The following is a 23,386-nucleotide window of genomic DNA, read 5'->3' as shown; positions in this document are numbered from 1 at the left end:
GAAACTTAAGTATATTTGAATCTAAGCACATCTTTCTAAATAGGGTTCTCTGTGAGCCCTTGTCAAATTTACCTTTTCTACAGAACTCTGCTCTTGACTTTAATTCACCTATAAAGATGTGAGTTCAGTCTTCCATTTCTGAAACTGCCTCGGCTCACTGCCAGGAACAGTCCTGTGGGATGAGTTACCTGTGTGTCTCTCATGGGCTTCAGCTGTCACCTCATGAGTCAGTCCAGTACTCAGCACGACAATTACACACCCACAGGCATTTACTATCTAACTATCGCAAGAGTTTCAGAACATTTTTAAGCTAGTAAACCTGTTTGAGTGATATGATTGGCTACGGGAAGCTATAACAATGAAAATATTCTAGATATGGGCTCAGGTTTTGTGTGTATTGCTTCACCCATAGCAACCCAGAGAATCATAACAATCAGCATGTTTATTTCCTGAGTCATGGCCAGTTTTCTCTCCCTCTCTCCTTTCCAGGGATAAAGGTAACACTTTTTTTTTTCCTCCTCAAATACTGTTTGTTCTGGTTTATAGAAAGTGCTCCCAATCAATATAAACAAAGAAAAACCTTTACTATGATGGATATCATTGGATTTCAGGTCAAAGAGCTCATGTTTGATAAAGGATCTGAATAAAGCATGAAAGATCAAAGGCAGACCATACAAAGAACGCTCAAAGAGACACCTAATACTTACTGACCTAAAGTTAGGAAACTCAGTTATTTACTTGCTACTGCTCAGACTCAGGATTCAGAACTTCCTATTTTATAAAATCCTTGTACTCAATGGATCTAAGATGGGCAGTGGGACGCCATTAAATTCAGCTAGTTTTCAGATTAATTAAAGACAAGAGTCTCGGTCTAATGGCAGAGCTGCTTGTGACTGCCTTTGAGTATTATTTACTCACTGATTATGAACTCAAATACTCTGCAACAGGCTAAGAGGATTTCTGGGGAGGCAATTGCGCAGATCTTTTGAATTCCCCAATTTGGGAATATGGAAGAGAGGCTATGGAAGAGAGTTTAAGCCACACAACAGAGAGGGAAAATGCAATAAAGCAGTGGTCCCCAACCTTTTTGGCACCAGAGACCAGTTTTGTGGAAGACAATTTTTCCATGGACCAGGCTTGCAGGGGTGTGGTTTTGGGATGATTCAAGCACATTACATTTATTGTGCACTTTATTTCCATTATTATTACATCAGCTTCACCTGAGAACATTCGGCATTAGATCCTGGAGACTGGGGACCCCTGAAATAAAGGACAAAATAATGCAGGAGAGAGACACATTTGGGGAAAACTGCACAGCTCTTTAGATACCCCCCTCAACTTGGAGACCTTCCCCTCCCCTCCAAAGACATGGAGCTGGAGTTGGAAAGGCCTGGGCTTGTACCCCTGCTCTGGCACTCATTAGCTATGCCACAAATTATTGAACTCTCTTTCATTTGGTACCTTTGTCTGTAAAATGGGGATTCTATCAGAGTTCCTATGAAAATTAAATAAGAAAATGCTCAGAACAACACCTGCTGCTGCTGCTACGTTGCTTCAGTCGTGTCCGACTCTGTGCAACCCCATGGATGGCAGCCCACCAGGCTCCGCCATCCCTGGGATTCTCCAGGCAAGAACACTGGAGTGGGTTGCCATTTCCTTCTCCAATGCATGAAAGTGAAAAGTGAAAGTGAAGTCGCTCAGTCGTGTCCGACTCTTAGCAACCCCATGGATTGCAGCCCACCAGGTTCCTCCACCCATGGGGTTTTGCAGGCAAGAGTACTGCCATTGCCTTCTCTGCAGAACAGCACCTGACACTCAGTAAATAGCCAACATCAGTCGTTATTCCTTAGCTTCAGGCTCCTGGCCAACATGCTGCCAACATCTGTTTCCTCCCCCCCAGGAATTTGGAAGTGGGATGAAGTCAGTCTTTCCTTGTGGCCGGACCTGGAGTGTGAAACTGTGGTTTTGTGCTGTGAGCACAGAATGAGAGCCTTCGAAGAGAGGAATGCACAGCCTCGGTGGGAGAAGGGAAGTCCAGCCTGGGCTGCTCAGCTTTTTCGCTTGCCTATTTCAGGTCTTCCTGCTCTAGGCTTCCACACAACACCAGCTTGCTTATTTAAAAAAGTATCCTTTGTGTTTAGACTAACTCCAGAGGCCTTTTATTTGTAGCCAAGAGTCCTACTCACTATAACTACACCTAGAAAGAAAAGACGGAATCTGCTTAAGAAGAAAAAGGAGGAGGGGCTGACTTTAAAGTCCCTGTTGCTATCAGAGTGAAATGGATTAAAACACGCCATAAACCAACAGCCAACACACCCCCTTTATCACAAGAGTTAGTATCAGGAATCTTTCCCAGAAATGAAGTCCATTATGTATCAACCTGCTTTTTTTCTTTTCCAGGATTTGCTCCTTTTTGATTCAAAGACATATGAGATTAGGCTTTATTTCAGAATTTTGTAAAAAACCAAATACAGGTACATACAGAGACAGAAGTCTTAGGAAAACAGGAGCCTCTATTTCAGGATTTTTTTTTTTTTCGTCACACTGCATGGCTTATGGGATCTTAGTTTCTGACTGGGGATCAAACCCTGGTTCAAGGTGGTGAAAGCCCAAGTCTTAACCACTGAACCACCAGGAAATTCTCTATTTCAACATTTTTAAAGACCAAGGAGAGTCCTGAGTAGGTTATGGTAAGGAGTGATTTTTTTTTTTTTCCCCAGAGATCTTTCTCAAAGAGAAAACATGGTTTTGATTTCAGTCACATTAAGTAAGACTGTAGTAAAGATGAAAGGAAAGAAGGAAATGTTTAGCTTTAGGTGTCAATATAAAAACACAGACCAGAAACTTACATCTCCCTTCCTTCCCCAAGTCCACCAAATCACCGACTGGAAGAATTTCTTTGCCCCAGGTGGAAAGAAAGAGGGATATGTATTGGTCCCTCTTCTACACTGTTTTAACCCTGAACAAGTCCCTTCACCTGTTAGGATCCCAAGAATCAAGTCCCTTCAATCTAGTAATTGTTCAGGCTATGGAGGGCCTTGCGCTTAGATTATAATGTTTTCATTTAGGTCTGTGACACTCACTTATTTTGCCTGTACTTCTTCAAAGAATGGCATGGCAAAACCCAAAAGACATTCTTAAAAAATGGAGCCCAGTGTTGGAGGTTTCAACATTTGACCTTTTGTGTTGGCAGCGAGAGGACGGCCCACGTGAGACCCCAAGGGCAGATGAAAAGGCCCCCTCTGCAGGGGACACAGGCACAATTCAGGCTCCGCCAACACAGCCCAGGCTGGAATGTGTCCTGTGGGGTGAGGTGCGAACTCTTCCATGAACCACATTCTCGAAAGAGAACCTACCTGGGTTGAAATAAAAAATAATATTTAATAAGTCCTGGTCTCCCCACGTGATGGCATTCTTGTACTTCTGGTAGAGAGGATACAGCATGTCTGCCCAAGCCAAGCCTGTTGAAATCATGCTGTTCTGGAAAAGACAAAACCATCACAGTGGCTACAGCATGGCAAATACATTTGATCTGCTAAGTATCAGCGTGCAGTGATGAGTTCTCCCTTGTACCCTCTGCCCCGCGGAGTGAAAATGAAATCAACAGAGGAAAGGTCCTGCTGGCCTCAAGGCATAGGACAAAGCAAAACTAGGACTGGAGACTGCAGGCATACACATGGATGGCAGATGAACCTGGAACTAGAAGTGGGCCTATGGCTTCTCAGAAAAGCAGGCCCCAGATCGAACCTTTCTGTGTTACACAAAATTCTTGCCTCTGAAGTGAAGGAACAAAACACAGATACCATAATTAAGGTATCTTAAGGAAAAACACCCTTTCCTTATCTCACAACAATTATTTATTTTTAAGACAAAAGCAATATATTCACACAGCACACGAAGCTGTAAAAAGTAAAGATATTTTTCCTTCTGCTTCCTACAATTCCCATTCCCACTTTCTCTAGATGGAGCCACAATTAATGACCAGTTTCTTAGGTATTCTTCTGGAGATTTCTAAGGCATAAAAGGAATCACACCTTATGGTACCATGTTTTGTTGCATTTAAATTTTTTCACTTAATATTTTTTTAGAAATCTTACTTACAGATTTGACCTAATCCTTTTTAGTAGGAGGAGAATTTTTTTTGACTTGTTCTCTACTGATGTTCACTTTGGTTCTTCCAGTTCTTTGCCAAGATAAAAGCTGAGGCCTTGTTCATTTATCTCTGTATATTTATGTAAATTTATCCCTAGGGTAATTCCAAGAAGTGCTCCAAGGTTTTTGAAGGCTGAGATACACAAAGGGTTTAAAGATGGAATTCAGAAATGCAACATAATGTTCCCGAACAGTAACTCTGTTGAAGAGCTTTAAATTCCATAATCACCTGGGATTTTCCTAAACCAACAAATATTCTGTAACTTTCCAAATGCCTTTCTCTTCCCTGGCTTCTACAAGCCATCTACTTCTAAAGTCAATACACTGACACTCCAGGAACTTCACGCTGAGAAGACAAAGCCTTGACGTTTAAAAAAGGAAATATAAACTACTTTCTTACCTTGAACTGGGCACTTCTTATCCGAGTTAAATTCATTAGCATGACTCCTGAGTTAACCCCCGCGGAGCCATAGAAAGGGTGCCGGGCAAAGCGACTGTACCAGCCGATCTTGGGGATTTCATGCTCAGGGGCCATGGCTGCAAGCTGTGTGGAATTAAATTGCCTCAGAAGCTTCCAGATGTCATCAACAGGTCTCAGAAAGAGAACATCGGTGTCCACATAGAGAAGGGAGTCCACATCCTTTAAAATGACCTTTGTATGTATTGGGTGAGGAGGGAAAACATGACAAGTCAGAAACAAAGGAACTGACTTGAGAGGTCAACGGTGACACTGATTTCATCGATTAACGCTAATTCTACAAAGGGTATCACTCTTAGCTCCCAGTCCTTTCTTCTCCTTGGACTTCGGGGAGACGCGTCAATCAAAGGGTAGATGCTCAAAGAAAGATCAATCTTGACCCAGATTGGTCCAATTCCAAGACCCTTGACTATATTTGGTAAGGGTTAAACTTCCTAGGTAATGAAAATATCAGCAAATGACTACTTTCTTCTTCTTCCATCTTCCAGTTAGGTCTTTCTCTTTTAGTTTTTTCTTGGAAAATCTAGGGCAGGCATTAGAACACTTGAAGCTGGACAACTAGACCAGTTCATGCCAGGCTTTAGGGTAAATACTCTGTCTCTGGATCCATTTCTGCCATTGTTGGGGGGTATGGCTCTGCATCTTTTTAAAATAATATTTTCAACTAAGGTTTAGACTTGGAAATAGGCAAAGCAAGTCACTGGCCAGCTTTGTCTGCAGGGATTGGCAAATGCTTTTCTCTAAATGGCTAGGGAATAATATTTTAGCCTCTGTTGCAGCTACTCAACTCTGTTGTAGGATAAAAGCAACCATGGACAATATATAAACAAATAAGCATGGGTGATTCCAGTAATACTTTACTTAGGAACACTTAAATTCAAATTACATATAATCTTTAGATGTCACAAAACCTTCTTCTTATGTTTCTTTTGTCAACCATTTGAAACATAAAAGACATTCTTGACTCCAGGGCTCTGGCTTGTCAACCTCTGTTGTAGATCATTCAAGTCAGCCACCTTAAGTAAATAAGTTCTCCTTTGCTAAATGCTTATTTGCTTACCAGAATTGTGCCCTGGGATTTGAGGCTTCAAAGCCATTGTTTTTATAGTAATAGGGTTATTTGCCTTGTTTTGTTATTGTTCCCCCAAATTTAGAGGTAGCTTAACCAAAGAAGGATCATCATCCTAAAACCATAACAATACTTGTTATGGCCTGAAAGTGTCTTTCTGAAATGCCTATGTTGAAGCCCTAACACTCAATGTGATGGTATTTAGAGATGGGGGTCTTTGGGAGGCAATTACGGTTACGTGAGGTCCTGCGGGTAGAACCTTCAAGATGGGATGCATGTGTGCGTGCGCAGTCACGCCTGACTCTTTGCAACCCCACAGGCAGCAGCTCACCAGGCTTCTCTCTGGGATTCTCCGGGGAAGAATACTGGAGTGGGTTGCCACTTCCTACTCCAGCAAGACGGGATCCGTGTCCTCATTAAGAAACATCAGACGGCTCATGTCTCTCTCTTGCTCGCTCGCTCCTGCACTTGTCTTACTCTCTCTCTTTCTGCCATGCGAGAACATAGAAGGGCAGCAGTCTGCATGCCAGAGAGGGTTCTCACCCTAATCTCAGACTTGCAGCTTCGAGAACTACGAGAAAATACACTTCTGTGGTTCAAGTCACCCAGTTATGGTATTTTGTTATGGCAAGTTAAAACAACATTCCACTGAAATTCTAATATTTAAAATTGATGGACGTGGGCACCATATGACACAGGCATCATGGAGATTTCAGTTCTGAATAATTTAAAAACTTTCATGATTCGTCGTAACATTTATCTTTCCTTCCTCATGTAGTAGAGGAATAGAATTTACATGTCAATAAAATGAAATAAAAAACAATGATCATCTACCATGTCACAACAGATTATCCAAATTAAGAAAAGACATGTAACCTTGTTAAATACTTTGTAAATCCATTAATCATTGCTGGGTATTCTAGCACTTATCCCAGGAAAAGTTCTGTTAGTAACAAAACTACATAAAATAGACAGTTAAAAAAAAAGTGAACTGAGATATTCAGTGATAAATACACAAGAGACTTTAAAGACATATTAATGACATAAAGGATGTCAAATATCTCATTATGATTTTGTAATGATTATAGGTTGAAATGATAAAATTTTGGATATACTGAATTAAAATGTTATTAAAATTAGTCAAATGTTTTTTATTTTTCAACATAAATACAACAGACTAAAAAATTACATAGCTGCGCAGATACAATTTCCTCTCACACTACAAATGGTAGCATAGCACAATGTCTCCAGTCTTCTTGCTTTCTTTTTTTAAAAACTTTTTATTTCGTATTGGGGTATAGCCGATTAACAATGTTGTGACAGTTGCAGGGGAACAGCGAAGGGACTCAGCCATACATGTACATGTCTCCATCCCTCCTCAAACTCTCCACCCATCCAGGCTGCCACAGGACATTGTTGTTTGCTTTTTTATTAACCAAAACAATACATGTAGGAGGGCTTTCCATTCAGTACATAGAGATTTTATCTACTTATTTTTATGTATCGCGTTCTATTGTGTGGATCTACCATAATTTTTTTAATCATCTAAATAGAACATTTAGGTTCTTCTCAAGCTTTTGTTATCACAAACAAGGTCACAATGAAAAAAAAAATCCTCATCTTAATTCAAGTATACAACACTTTGGTGGGCTCTTTTTGGTATACAGATCATATTTCAAAACAGACATCTAAAAGTATCCTAATGATACATCTCAGGGACAACACAGAGGATAGCCCTTAGGAATCTTGAGCCTGGCATTCCTGAGTTCAAATCCTGGCATCATGGGCCCTGTGACTCTGGATGAATTCCTCAGTCTTTCCAGGCCCCAGTTCCCCATCTGTAAAAAGTAGAAAGCGAGACTTCTACCACTACCACCCCTGTCCCCGGACTGTCACAATCATCCAAAGAATAAAAGACACAAGGAACCTGGTACACAGCAAGTACTCAACAAATAGCCACACAGCCTGGATGGAAGGGAGTTTGGGGGGAGAATGCATACATGTATATGTATGGCTGAGTCCCTTCACTGTTCACCTGAAATTATCGCGTTAACAATTGATTATATCCCAATACAAAATAAAAAGTCAATAAATAAATAAATAGCCACACTACTACTATAAGAAGCCTCTGTGCCTTTTCTCTGAAAATGGTGACTTAAAAAAAAGTTGCAACCTAAAAGTTGAGAGTTCTGTTTTATTCGGCAGAAATTTCTAGCACTTAAGCCCAGGGAGCAGCATCTCAAGAAGCCCTGAGAGAACTGCTTTAGAGAAGGTGGGAGGATGTGGAAGGAATCAGGTTATACAGAAGGTTGCAACAAACGCCATGTAGTTTGAATATCAAAAGAATTTTTGTGATTTAAAGAAAACCAGGTATCTCAAGTTAAGGAATTTAGCGCTTTTCTGTGTATAGGAAGATGCAAGAGTCTGGGCGCACAGAAATCATTCCTTTCATATGCATCTCAGCTATCTGGGGCCAGTATCCTGACTTTTTCCCACTCTGAGGTCCTTAGTGCTCTCCTTAGAGAGTGGCTGCAACCTGAGGGCTGCCTGATCTCTCAGCTACTCTCCTTCCTGAACGCCCATAGGGCTCAGAAATTCACATTTGGAGGGCTGAAATGGCTAATGACTCTGACATCCTTGCTTACTGATATGGCAGGAAATACTCCATTTCTCAAAAACTTCAAATGTGGTTAGTTACCATTCGCATCAGAGGCCACAGTACTTCAAAGCATGTGTTGACCCTAAAGTGTTTTTTTATACAGTCAAAGTCTAGCAGAGAAAAAATGGAAGTTTTTGAACCTTTCTAATATAATCCACTTATTACCTTGACTGAAAACAAGAGCGCAAAGGTCTCTCTACTCTTTATCTGAGGAAGAAAACAAAAACAAAATAGGAGAAAACCCAACTCCTTCTATAACATTGCATCTCCTGAGGCTAATTCCGCAGCAATTATTGGTGGTATTAATTTGAAGAGGATCACTGTGGCCACAGTTTTAATGGGCAGAGGAATACTTACCGAAATGGTATAAAATCAGCCATTCTAATTCCCTTATGGAAATTAGCTCTAGAAATGAGGCCTTTGGTTTCTAAGAGAAAGGCATAAAGAGGCACAGGCACAGGCAATAGCTATTTGCATACAAAGGGGCTCCCGTCCATTCATCATCCCAACCTGGGCAGCTGCCTCAGGGGACCCCTGCTGGCTCGCTGTGCTAAGTAAGGATCAAAGGCTGGCCACGGGCTACAAGATTATCTGGGGCCACTGGCTCTCATTCAAGGTCATTAGTCTCTCCAACCTAACTCCTGACTATGACAGCACAACTCTGTGGCTGAAAGTTTTGGCTTTGAAATCTAATTACTTGTGTTCAGATTCTGTTTCTACTACTAACTGTGGTCTTGGGCAAGTTAGTTCAAGCCTTCTAAGCCTTATTTTCCTTATCTTGTAGGTGGGAACAGCCACTCACTTTAGAGTGCTGTCGGGATGATTAAATGAGATCATGCATGTGAAGCCCCTGGCACACACGCAATGAGGACTCGATAAACGCTATGTGAGAGTCTTACTGTCTCACTCTCAGGAGGGCTAGTTCCTTGACTCACAGCCAGGTAACTGGCTGCCATAGTGGCAGTAGTAGCAGCAGCAGCAGCAATAAAAGAACGAGGCATATTCTCTGTTCTCAAGCAAGTTTGGTTGGGAAGGCAGATAAAGCAAAGTAAGATGTGCTAATGGTAGGGGTAGCAAAGAAGCACAAAGAAGGTCCCCCTAAACCAGTCTGGAGTGACAACAGGGAAGGATTCCCAGAAGAAGTGACATCTAAGTCAAGAGATTAGCAGTGAAGAACAGGGCAAAGAGTGTTAAAGATAACTAGAACAGCATGTGAAAAGTCCCAGTGACCAGGAGAGACGAACACATAGGCAAGTTGGCTGATGGGCCTGAAGCTTAAAGCGGGAGAGCCAGGAGCCAGGGGTGGGGAGAGAGAGTTTAGGCTGGTCAAGTGGGCAGGGGCCTGATCAGGACCTATACGAACAAATTGAACTTGACCCTGAGAGCAATGGGGAGATGTGAAATAATTTGAACCAGGAATTGAGGTCTGATGCTTTCTCTCCTACCCTCATCGCTCACATCCAATCTTCAATAAGTCTCATGCACTGTTCCTCCAAAATACACCTGAATTTGCCCATTTCTCTCCCTTTCCGCTGCCTCACCAGTCCAAGGCACCATTATAGCTCTCCTAGAACTCTGGAAAGGTCCATTCACTGGCATTCCTCCTCCAATTTATTCCTAACAGAGTAGCCAGACCAATTTTTTAATCTCCAGTGTCATTTCTTCTTGGACCCATGGGTTATTTACAGGGCGGGGGTTTTCCAGATATCTTTTTACTACTCGTTTCTAATTTAACTTCGTTATACTCAGGGAGCATACTCTGCATGATTTCAATCCTCTCCCTTTCACTGAGACTTGTTTTATGGCCCAGCATTTGGTGAATGCTGAATGTTTATCCTGCAGTTGTTGGGTGGAGCATTCTATAAATTCTATAGCTACCAATTAGGTCAGCTGGTTGATAGTGCTGTCAAGGATTTCTAGGTCCTAACTCATTTTCTGTTTACTTATTATAACCACAGGAGCTCTACCTATCTTCAGACACAAAGAAAGAGTGGAGAAATATGAAATTACTGCAAGTTCATTTACATCAATGGATATGATTTGGGAGCCATCATTAATTTTCACACTAATAAACAATTATCAAAAAGGAAGAGGGTTGAAGTTTCCCATACTGACTGTGGATTTGTGTACTTCTCCTTTTCTCTAAGCAAGGTTTTGCTTTCTACAGCTGGAAGCTCTGTTATTAGGTTATTAGGTGCATACTCATTTAAAGTGGAATATGCTCCTGATGGATTGAGCCTCATATCATTATGAAAGATCAAGAGGGCTTTTAAAAAAACTTATATCAGATGATACCACTTTCATCTTTAAACCTCTTCAAGACTTTTCACTGCACTTTCGTTACACACGAACCATGGTCCCTAAAAGACATACTCTGACCCCATGGGGCACCGAGTTCCTATCAGTGGTGATCTTTCACCTCCTAGCACAACTCTGGCTTCAAGACCTTCAACTTTTCACTATGACTCAATTACTGTCAAAGTCAACAAAGGGTGGGGAGCAAAACAGACTTAATAGGAAGCCAACAAACTTCCATTTCTCTTCCTGCCTATATAGCCAGAGTTTCCACTGTCAGAGACACACTTACATCTTTGCTTAGTTAGAAACTAACACATAAGTCCCCCACTTTCAAAAAGAAAACATAAAGTAGAAACTATCCCATTTAACAAAGGGAATCATCATTTAGAAAAGGTTTTTTTTGTTTTTTGGTTTGTTTGCTTTGTTTGTTTGTTTGTTTTTGGCTATGCAGCATGGCTTGTGGGCTCTTAGATCCCTGACCAGGGATTGAACCTGGGCCACAGAGCCCTAACCACTGGACAGCCAAGGAATTCCCAGGAATCATCTTTTGGAATGGTCTCTCTCACTTTATTCCCTAAATTTAAAGCACCCAAGGTGAAGAAGATAAGGTACTCAAATCTGCTGAAAAACAGTGTATCTATAGTTTATGAAATACATGTGCAGCTCTGATGCTTCAGTTAGTTTCAAGGTTTGTGAGCTCTTGTTTTAGACAATTGCCTAAAGTATCAAAACTGTGATTAGCGTGAAATTAATGATGTCCCCAAATCATATCTGTTGATATAAATCAGTTAACAGTAACTTCACATTTCTCCCCCTTTCCTTGGCTCTGGAGATTAAGCTCTAGGGAGCACCTGTGATTTAGGAGAAACGTCATCCCAGGCCTGTGAGTAAAGTGCTACCAACAGACCGCCGCATGTGAGGCAGAGCTTTCCACTTACCATTTTTGAATGCCCAGCTCTAAGTCAGCCTGCAGGTATAAGCTCAGGTGTGACCTCCTCAGAAATGCTTACCCAAGAGCCTCCTTTCTCCTGCCTTCCAGCCTCTCCATCACACCACTATACTACCCTTGTCCACAATCAAATTATTTTCTCATCTGTTGCTTGCCTTCCCCAACTAGAATAGAAGTTCCATGAGGGCAGGGACCATCTAGGTCTAGTGAACTTCTAAAGTCTGTGGGCCTAGTGTAATGCCTAGTAGACATACTAGGCATCAATAAATATTTACCCAAAGTAATTACTTCAATCACTGAGCTGTTTCAAAACCACTGTAACTTTAAATATGCTTCAAGGCTGATTGCAGAAAAAGGACAGGTCCTGAGAAATGAGAAGGTCTGTGAATAGCTGAAGAATAAAAGAACCATGTTCCTGAAGAGAAAACCAACATAACACCTACTGTGCTGAATATCATTCTTTTGCTGGTGTGGTCCAGCGTGTCACCCTCCAAGTCTCTGTTAATGGGGCAGTTAAGTTGCTAAATATGTATAATATCCCATTTCCTTACCTCTCCAGGATTTTAAAAAACCCTAAGACCTGAAGGAATTGAAAGGGAGCGGGAGGAGGCTAAATGGAGCAGGAACCTATGGTTCTTGCCCCCCATGACCTCTGCCTGCCTTTTGTCTGTGAAAAGAGTTTAGCTAAAGAATAAGTTTAATCCGAGAAGTGAGAAAATGCAGAAACAAAGGAAAACAGTCTGATGAGATGAAATAACCATTTCGTCATTAACCTCAATTAAGGATCTTTAGTTCCTTCTCAAGGCCTATAAATAATATTTTGAGCTATATCCTGTGAGTTGTCTTGCTGCGGCTGCTGCTGCTAAGTCACACTGAAATCTCCACCAGGTGGGAGAAGTTAACTACACGATGACCAGACTGCAGCCACGACATAAGCTGCCACAATTCTTAGAAACGGCCTCAAGGAAATGGGAACAAACAGACCCCAGAACTAAAGATGAACTGTACTTAAAACAATCAAGGTGACACTGACCACTGATCACCAATTTCATGATGACTGTTAGACCAGACTGTGCAGTTTCTGCATCCCCCTCTCTCTGTCTTAAAAGCCTCCCCCTCCCCCCAGCCCACCATTGCTGACATCCAAAATAAAGCAAACTTTCCTACTGGCTTTTGAGTGGCAAGCAGTGGGACTCCCCATTGCTGGTTACAAAGGGAAAGGGCAGAACAGAAGCAAAAGCAAAAAAAGCCATGTAGATTTCAGTAGAACTGAATTCCAAAGAGGGGATCTTTGGTAAATTATGTTAGTGATAATCAGGATAGGGTTACAGAGAGTTAAAGGAGAAGACAGAAACAGAAAAGAGGAAAAAGACATCTCAAGAAGCAAAAAAGAAGCACATCTTTTATTCTAACCAATGGAAGACATCTACATTTGTGAAAAACAGAGACTTGAATATGATTAAAATAGCAACAATTCATTTGTACAGTCTAAAAGTCACAGTCTTCATATACACTGTTAGATCACGACTAAACGAATGATGGTCTCTATGGAAACACACAAGAAATGCAGACGCTGTTTAACTCTGGGAAGATGAAAAAGTTCTGGAGATGGTGATGGTTTGCACAATGCACTGAATGCCACAGACCCATACCTTAAAAATGGTTCATTAAAACATTTTACATTATATATACCTTGCTGTGTGCTTAGTTGCCCAGTTGTGTCTGATTCTTTGTGACCTCATGGACTGTAGCCGGCCAGGCTCCTCTATCCATGGGATTCTCCAGGCAAGAATAGTGGAGTGGGTTGCCATTTCCTTCTCCAGGGTTCTTCCTGACCCGGGGATCGAACCGGAGTCTCTCATGTCTCCTGCACTGGCAGGCAGATTCTTTATCACTAGTGCCACCTGGGAAGGGGTTAGATTCTGGGGCAAATGTTTGCAGTCCCCAAGACCTTCTCATTCTACAAAAAGATAAACGATAGAAGAGGATTTCTGGGGCTATTTGCTTTCTCTCTGGAACCAAAATTCCTATTTCCAAATCAAAATCAGAACAAAAAGGAAATTTTACATTTCAATATATATATATGTAACTTGATCAAAATAAACTCCTTTTTCTTCCACCATTCTATCACTTCTTTTTCAAAAACCCTACACTGGACCTATCTTGAAGCTATTACAGAGAAAATAATTTTGGGTGAAAGGGAGAAAGACAGGTAATGACAAAGATGTCCACTGATGGCTGGGTAACCTCTGAGAGATCCTCTAGTAAATAGAGGTGGCAATCTAAGATAAGAACTCATGATTTGAAATAATGCTGAAAAGTTAAGAAGTGAACTCGTTCAGAATGCAAAGGGCCCTGAAAAACCACGCTGAGGGGTTGCCCCGACTTGATCCTTTAAGACAACAGGGACTCTGGGCTGAAAATCCACATGAGAATATCATTCAAAAACTGAAAAATCCAGGAGTGGCATGTAGGAGGGAAGGGATGCAGATGGCAAGGAGACAAGTAAATAGATCAGTACAATCACCATTTTCTCTATTATAAATGTAGCATTTATTGTTTGTTTTAATGTAAATACACCCAGAACCAGAACACCTGGTCAGAAAGAGGCAAGAAACTTCTGTGATCCTCTGTAATTCTGGCATGTCTGTATATCCTTGCAAATGTGAATAAAAAGTTTCCATACTTTATGAAAATTATTTTTTTCTCTTTCTTACTGGTTTGCCATTATAAAAACTGTGTAAATTATACAAACTCATGCTTGTATGTTATAAAAGTATGGACAATTCAGCAATCCACAGAATAAGAAATTCAAATAGTTCTTTTACTGCCTCTCCCCAGCATCCCATCACCCCATGCTCTTATACCCTTTCTTCTTTTTTAGAATTAACTCAACGTAACAGTTCAGTGAACTTCACCCCACCTCAGGCAGTTTCTACATATTTAAATATAAATACAAAAATAACCTTTTCAGGGCTTTCCTGGTGGCTCAGTATAAAGAATCCACCTGCAATGCAGGAGACACAGGAGACTTGGGTTTGATCCCTGGATTGGGAAGGTTCCTGGAGGTGGGCATGGCAACCCACTCCAGTATTCTTGCCTGGAGAATCCTCTGGACAGAAGACTCTGGTGGGCCACAGTCTATAGGGTGGCAAAGAGTCAGACACGACTGAAGCAACTGAGCACGCACGCACATGACCTTTTCAAGGCCAGGAATTCAGATCTCAACCCAACTGCGACCTCCTCAGATAGCCCCACTCCCCATCATTCCCAAAACGCTTTAATTTTTTCTCATTCTTCTTATTACTATCTGAAATTAGTTTGGGTTTGGTAAGTATTGTTGAATGCTTTTATATATGATGTTTGTGTACGTATACATACACACACAAATGCACATAGTTTTGGAGTTTTCAGAATTGAATTAGGGTTGATTTACAATGTGTCTACTGGTGTACAGCACAGAGTGATTCAAGTACATACATACACACATAGTCTTTTTGACATTCTTTCCCGTTATAGTTTATTATAAGATGTTGAGCACACATCCTGTGCTAGAGAGTAGGACCTTGGTGCTTATCTACTTTGCATACAGTAGTTTGTATCTGCTAATCTCAACCTCCTAATTTATCCCTTCCCACCTCTTTCCCTTTTGATAACTAACCATATGTTTGTTTCCTATGTCTGTCTGTTTTGTAAATAATTTCATTTGTATCGTATTTTAGATTTCACTTATAAGAGACATCATATGATATTTGTCTTTCTCTGACTTACTTCATATAGTATGATAATCTCTAGATTATCCATGTTGCTGTAAATGGCATTGTTTCATTCTTTTTTATGAGTGAGTAATATTCCATTGTATATATGTACCATACCTTCATCCATTCATTTGTTGATGGACACTGAAGTTGTTTCCATGTCTTGGCTCTTGTAAATAGTGCTGCTATGAACATCAGGGTGCATGCATTTTTTCAAATTAGAATTTTCTCCATATATATTCCCAGGAGTCAGATTGCTGGATCTTATGGCAACTCTGTTTTTAGTTTTTTAAGGAACCTCTATACTGTTTTTCTGGAGAAGGTAATGGCAAGCCACTCCAGTACTCTTGCCTAGAAAATCCCATGGATGGAGGAGCCTGGTAGGCTGCAGTCCGTAGGGTCACTAAGGGTCGGACACGACTGAGCAACTTCACTTTCACTTTTCACTTTCACACATTGGAGAAGGAAATAGCAACCCACTCCAGTGTTCTTGCCTGGAGAATTCCAGGGACGGGGGAGCCTGATGGGCTTCCGTCTATGGGTCACACATAGTCGGACACGACTAAAGTGACTCAGCAGCAGCAGCATACTGTTTTTCACAATGGCTGCACTAATTTATATTCCCACCAACACATACTTTGTAATTATCTACTTTGAGATATTTCCCCTTAGTTTCAGATGTGCAGAGAACAAAGAACTTTCTGTTTGATGCTATATGTTCTCAAATATCCTTTATACTGTTAAAATACTTCAAGATAGGGGAGAGAATTATGAATACTTGGAAAGTAGCATTCCTCTATAGTGTTCTTTTGTCCCATTTCATTGCAAATCTGTACAAAAATAAATATCCACTTGATTAAAGAGTGATTCACCACTTACACTGTTTTGAGATTTTAAAAGAGGATCACTAAATTGCTAGCTTAAAATGCACAGGAGATCAGCTGAGTGCTCTGTGATGACCTAGATGGATGCGATGGTGGCTGGGGGGTGTGGAAGGTAGGTCCAAGAGGGAAGGGACATGAGTATAGGATACACTTCCTTGTACAGGAGACACTAACACAACATTGTAAAGCAACTGTACTCCAAGGTGGGGGGTGGGGAAAGAAAGCATTATAATGCCCTCATTCTGAAAAAAACAAAAACAAACAAACAAATGATAACTTATGTACCAAAGAGGTCATTGTGCTTGTCTGAAAATGACAAAAATGTTTTAAAGGTGTCATGCCAATAAATAAATAAAGCGTACAGGAGAAAATTAAAGTATAGCAATTTTTATTTCTGCTTCTGTTGTGCCCTCTTGTGGAATGACCTATACCTTGCATATTCATTTTTGTGAAGTTTTAACAAAGAGCAGATTGTACCCGTGTCCTTGCGACATTTACACATGTTCCTGTTAGGTAGTTAGAAAAAGGAGTCCAAGATGGTGGCTGGAAGAATCACATAGAAGGTAAACAAAAGAAGCAGCCCAGGAAAGAGGAAGTCAAGAACCAGAGCAAAAATCTCCAGTGGGGAAACACGCCCCCTTCCTTGATTGGCCTTGAGTGTATGTCTATTTGCAGTCCCTTCCCTGATTGGTGGCAGGTACAAGTCCTATTTAGCATAAGGCTGGACCAATCAGGCTCCAGGGGGAGGTGACAGAAAGTATGAAAGGGGAAAGCTAAGAGAGGTGGAGGCCACTCCTTTGGGATTAGCCTGTTTCCTTTGTGGTCAGCTCACTCTCATGTCTCAAGGGTATACTATCTGCTGCCTGCTTAACAAAATTCTGCCTGCTTGAGCTGTAGCTAGTCTTGCTGTTTCACATCTTTGCTACAAGGAGATAAGAATCCCGGGAGAGAAATAAACTGACTTGACATTCCCATCAATGAAGTAGACTCTTCCAATCAGTTTAATCTTTGATCACCATGCAAACAAGATTCAGATTGCCTCTGAGTTGAGCAAATCAATGATGGCTTTGTTCAGGATGGGTCTCCTAAAATTCTGGCTTGTCAAGCTTGTGTTTGGTCTTCGATTTCATCATCTCAGCTGTGGGGCCAACTGTTCTAACTGCATGCAGGCCGTTTTGCACAGGCCTTGCATTCCTGAAGGTGTCTGGTTTCTCTGGCGTGCTCTGAGATACTGGCTCTCTCAGATCTTCCATCTGCTCCCATCATCCCTTTGGCTTGCTTCCTCCTCTTATCAGGTGTTGCAATCCCAGCCAGCAAGTACATACTATCTTCTCTTGCTGGCTGCAGACATCCTGTTAGCCATGGCAACTGTCCACTAAAGCAGAGTCCAGTTTCTGAGTCAGATGGTGCCTTCTCAGAGCCTGTCCCCTCTGCTAGGGAGCTGCTGGAAACAGGATCATTGGGTTGCAAGCAACTATACTTCTTCACTTGAATTGGACTGGTTTTAAAGAATATTTTCCTTTTCCTTGTATATGAGAATGAAATTCAATTAACATTTACTGAATATTTACAGGGTTCAAGTCTGGGCACTTTATAAGCATTGAATCTTCAAATCCTCTCTAGGACCCTTTGATGAACCTGGTAAAGCCCCGTCCACTCATTCATGCATCCAGTCATCCAGCTTCCCTCCTTCCCTCCCTTTCCTCTATCCTTCCTTCCTGCTTTTCTACCTGCCTTCCTTCTCATCCATACCATCCAAACAGTTGTACTGAGTACCCTCAGTTAATACGTGCAGCGCACTATGTGTTGGAGATCAAAGGCTTTTCCCCTGGTAGGACTTAGATGCCAGTGAGAGAAAGCAAAAAATAAAACAAGTAAAGTATAGATGAAGCTTTGAAGACAGTGGAAGGAAAAATATAGAGGAGCAATTTTAAATACAATAGCCTCACTGAACAAGTAAGTCTGAACACAGACATGTGTACTATTTTTATACCCAGTTAACAGATGATGATGGAAGATTCATGGGAATCTTCCAAAAGAGGTAGCCTGGAATATCCTGGGAATCTTTTCTATAAATACAGAAGAAAAATTTGGCATTTAGAAACAGCAAGAAGTCAGACAGAATGACTAGAGTATGGGATAAACTTGGGCTTCAATCCAGGCTCTAAGATATACCCCAGAAAAAAAATAAGGTAAACTTCCCTTAACCTCAGTTTCCTCCTTAGAAAAAATGTTACAAATCAGTACATTCCCCAAAGAGCTGAGAAGAGTTGACAGAATCATCAATCCGAGGATCTTATCGTGTGTTTGAATAACAGTCACTGTGTGGACCAACTCCACAGTCCCCTCCTTTCAGTGGCACATCCTAAAGACCTATCTTAAAGCCTCATTTCTCAAAGTATTTTACCCCACAGTAAGAAAGGCATCTGTATCACAATACTAGAATGTGCATACAAAAATACATAAAACAAAAACATTTTCAAAAATATTGTCTTACTATAGTATGCATTTCCCTTATTCAATTCTGCTGCTGCTAAGTCGCATCAGTCGTGTCCGACTCTGTGCGACCCCATGGACTGCAGCCTGCCAGGCTCCTCCGTCCATGGATTTTCCAGGCAAGAGTACTGGAGTGGGGTGCCATTGCCTTCTCCTTATTCAATTCTACTCTACGTATTTGATTTTTAAAAGAGCTGATTATTATCTACAAAAGTGATTTCAGGAATTACTAGTGGGGGACTTTCCTGGCAGTCCAGTGGTTAAAACTCCAAGCTCCCATTGCAGGGGGCATGGGTATGACCTGCTGGTCAGGGAACTAAGATCCCATATACCAGGCAGCATGCCTCAAAAAACCCCCACACAAAAAGAGTTACTAGTGGGTAATTTTCTTAGTTCCCTGACCAGAAGCCTCAGCAGTGAAAGCACAGAGTCATAACCATTGAACCAGCAGGGAATTCTGTAGTGGATACATTTCTACTAGAATCACAAGGGTTGAGCAGTTAATGAGTCTTGGTAAGTAATTAAATATAGACAGACAGACATATGGACAAATAAATAAAAAATATTTATCCTGCCACATTTCCTCCCTCTCACAGCAAACAACCAATTCCAGTTCTTTGAGTGTGTACCTTCACGTCTCTAAATAACAAATTAAAAGAAAAAACTTAATTCTTTGAATTCACAGCACTTCTGACACCAAATGTACGGGGCTTTCTCCACACCAACTAATTTCCCAGCACTTCCTCTGAACACCAACTGACTGTCCTACAATTCAATTATGATACTATCTGAATTAGTAAGAACTACCACAGTTAGCAAGGACTGATGCTAAAGCTGAAACTCCAATACTTTGGCCACCTCATGCGTCGAGTTGACTCACTGGAAAAAGAGTCTGATGATAGGAAGAATTGGGGGTGGGAGGAGACGGGGACGACAGAGAATGAGATGGCTGGATGGCATCACCGACTCGATGGACATGAGTTTGAGTGAACTCTGGGAGTTGGTGATGGACAGGGAGGCCTGGCGTGCTGTGATTCATGGGGTCGCAAAGAGTCAGACACGACTGAGCGACTGAACTGAACTGAACTGAACCACAGTTAGCTACCAAAGGTTAAGGGCCCAGTCCCACAAGACTGCCCTCCCGTTTCAGATGCTAATCTTAAGTAGTGGTCCCCAGGTTGCCTACACTTCTGTCTGACTTGACTACAAATCAGAGGCTCCCATGATCCCCTTCTCAAGCCTGATGATTTGGTATAATGGCTCACAGAATTCAGGGAAACATTTATTGTTATGGCTTGTTATACAGAATATAAAAAAGGATACAGATGAGCAGCCAGGAGAAAAGGTACATAAGGTGAGGTCCAGAAAGGTCCTGAGCCCAGGAGCTTCTGTCTCCACGAAGTTTGCACCACTGTCTCAGAACATGGATGTTTTCATCAACCCCAAATCTCCCTGAACCTCATTTACAGATTTTTATGAAGGCTTCATCATGCAGGCATGATCAATGATTAACTCAATCTCCAATCGCCCTCTCCCTTTCCTAGAGAAAGAGGAAGGGTTGGAAGTTCCAAGCTTCTAATCACGGCTTGGTCTTTCTAGTCATCAGCCCCTATCCAAAAGCCCACCAAGTCATTTCATTAGGACAAAAGACATGCCTATTACCCAGGAAATTTCAAGGGACTTAGGAGCTCTAGAAATATATTTCTTACTATGTCAGATACGTCTCATCTACTGACTTCCTAACTCAGAAGAGAATTCAGGTCCTTTTCACAAAAACTATCAACTCCATAACACCGCTCACATACACACCTCATCTCCCAACTCAGCAACATCAAAATATCATTTTGATCAACACACAACAGTATCTTATGATGATTATTTAACATGATTTGCAATTAAGCCATGGTGCAAACCATGTGACTTTCCCTTTCTGGATAACTTTGTTTTCCCTGAAATTAATAACTGTGTGTTGTTTTTTTTTTTTCCTGTTGTGAGTTTGCTTAGCTGTCTATACTTTAGGCAAAGTTTCTTCTACAGCTTCCTGATTCGCTCTGATCAGGATATTCTGCATTTCCCTTCCTCTGAGACTCCTCTCATGCCTGCTTTGTGTGGGCTTGTCTGCTTCCTGGATCTTGCATCTCTATCTTTCTGAATGTACTCCTTCATTTTGGTGGAGCACATTATTCAGAGAGAAGACTGATGGGGGTAAATATTTTGAAACTATGCACATCTAAAAATGTCTTGATTCTACCCACATGCTTGATTTGTAGCTTGTCTGGTAGGGAAACTAGGTTAGACATACTATTGCCTCTGAATTTAAAGGCATTGCTTCAATATTTTAGCACTTCCTCCACTGCTGCTGACAAGTTTGAAGCCCTTCTGATTCCTGATACTTTGATGTGGACATCCCCCAACCCTCCACCTTATTGACACCTAACACATTCTTCTTTTTCTCACTACTGTTCTGAAAATTCAAGTTTTTTGTTTCACTCGATCTAGTCTGCCGTTGAACCTCTCCATTGAATTTTTCAGCCTAGTTATTGTATTCTTCAGCTCTGTGAGTTCCATTTGATACTTTCCTATATTTTTTCTTTTTGCTGAAAGTCTCACTTTGTTCATGCATTGCTTTCCAACCTTGGTGAGCATCTTTATGACTATTACATTAAACTCTTAATCAGGTTAATTACTTATCTCCAATTCGTTAAGGTCTGTTTCTGGAGTTTTACCTTTTCCTTTCGTTTGGAGCATATGCCTCTGTGTCTTCACTTTCTTTGACTCTCTGGGCTGGTTTTTGTGCATCAGATGAAACAGCCATCTCTCCGACTTTTTTGTTTTCAATATTTATTTATTTATCTGGCTGCACCAGGTTTATAATGCTGTTCAAGTATTTTATTCCCTTGTTGATGTTCTGCCTACTTCTTAATCCACTATTGAACATGGGGCATTGAAATCTCCTAGTATTATTGGTGAATTGCCTATTTCTTCCTCTAATTCTGTCAGTTTTTGCTTCAAGTACTCTGGGGGCTTTTACATTTTACATAAATTTAAAAACAGTGTATAAATGTTTACAACTGTTATATTTTCTTAGTGGATTAACATGTGCATCATGGCCAAATATGCCTGTTTTTCTCTACTAATGTTCCTTTTTAAATTCTACCTTATCTGGTACTAGTATAGCCAGTCCAGCTTCCTTGTGGTTGCTGTTTGATCGACATATCTTTTCCAACTTATTTGTATTTTGAACCTAAGGTATGTCTCCTGTAAAAAGAACATAGTTGGACTGTATTCTTTATCATCTATCTCTGGCAATTTCTATCTTTTGATTGGACTTCTACCCATTTTTATTTAATGTGATTATAGACAGAGCTGAATCTATGTCTCCTATTTTTGTTTTCAATATGTATCATGTCTTTTTTATTACTCTAGTCTTACTGTTTTCTTTTGCACTGAGTACTTTTGAATGCAGCATTTTAATACATTTCTTTTCACCATGCTTTTTGAGATGTTTCCTTGGTGGTTGCTCTAGAGATTATCATACATGTCTTACCAGAATACACCTCAGATTTACACTACATTCCAGTGAGATATACAATTAAAACTCTATTTCCTCTTCTCCATTTTATAACATCACTGTCATACATATTACATCAATACGGTTATAAGCCCAACAGTATAATTGCTACTTCATATAATTTTATGTGTTTTAAAGAAGCTGAGAGAGGAAGAAGAACAAGTACATAAAAATTTATGGAGTTTGTTATATTAACTTTTTCATATGCCATTTTTAATTTTTTTCATTCGTTCCTATGGATTAAAGTTACTATCTGGTGTCATTTTTTATTCCATATAATTTTTCTTCATCTAACCTCCTTTGTGCTATTATTATTAAATATATTTTAACAGTACAAATCCAAAATATAAACTAATGTTTTACACAATCATTTTTAAAATCAATCAAGAGAATAAAGGGTAAGAAATATTCATTTATATTTTCTTTTGCATTAATGCCTTTATTATGCTCTTTTTTTTTTAACATTTTTTTAATCACTGTCTGGAGTCATTTGCTTTCAGACTGAAGAACTTCCTTTATTCTTGTGGTTCTGCTGTAAATGAATTATCTCAGATTTTGTTTATCTGGGAGTGACTTTATTTCACCTTCAACTTAAAAACTGGGCTTCCCTGGTGGCTCAGAGGTTAAAGCGTTACTATCTGGTGTCATTTTTTATTCCATATAATTTTTCTTCATCTAACCTCCTTTGTGCTATTATTATTAAATATATTTTAACAGTACAAATCTGAAATATAAACATAATGCTTTACACAATCATTTTTAAAATCAATCAAGAGAATAAAGGGTAAGAAATACTCATTTATATTTTCTTTTGCATTAATGCCTTTATTATACTCTTTCTTTTAACATTTTTTTAATCACTGTCTAGAGTCATTTGCTTTCAGACTGAAGAACTTCCTTTATTTTTGTGGTTCTGCTGTAAATGAATTATCTCAGATTTTGTTTATCTGGGAGTGACTTTATTTCACTTTCAACTTAAAAACTATTTTGCTGGATATAAAATTTTTGGTTGATAGTTCTCCCCATCTTTTGGCACTTCAAATAATGCTGTCCCATGGTCTCAGGGTATCCA

General features: G+C 40.4%; 1 protein-coding gene across 1 annotated transcript in view; it reads right to left on the bottom strand.

Annotated features, from left to right (window-relative positions):
• The window catches only part of GXYLT2 (glucoside xylosyltransferase 2), an 82,909-nt gene that overhangs the window by 18,188 nt on the left and 41,335 nt on the right, over positions 1-23,386 (bottom strand). Inside the window, exons 4-5 of the mRNA XM_055414332.2 lie at positions 4,553-4,804; positions 3,357-3,480 (exon numbers count right to left, since the gene is read on the bottom strand). Coding sequence (XP_055270307.1) covers positions 3,357-3,480; positions 4,553-4,804 — 376 coding nt within the window. The remainder of the gene's footprint in view (positions 1-3,356; positions 3,481-4,552; positions 4,805-23,386) is intronic.

Source organism: Moschus berezovskii, chromosome 24 (assembly GCF_049115385.1).
Source record: "Moschus berezovskii isolate FMDL1 chromosome 24, NW_MosBer_1.0, whole genome shotgun sequence".
In the NCBI taxonomy this organism is placed as follows: domain Eukaryota; kingdom Metazoa; phylum Chordata; class Mammalia; order Artiodactyla; family Moschidae; genus Moschus; species Moschus berezovskii.
Note: the sequence above shows the minus strand (reverse complement) of the source record. Positions and strands in the feature narration are given on the sequence as shown.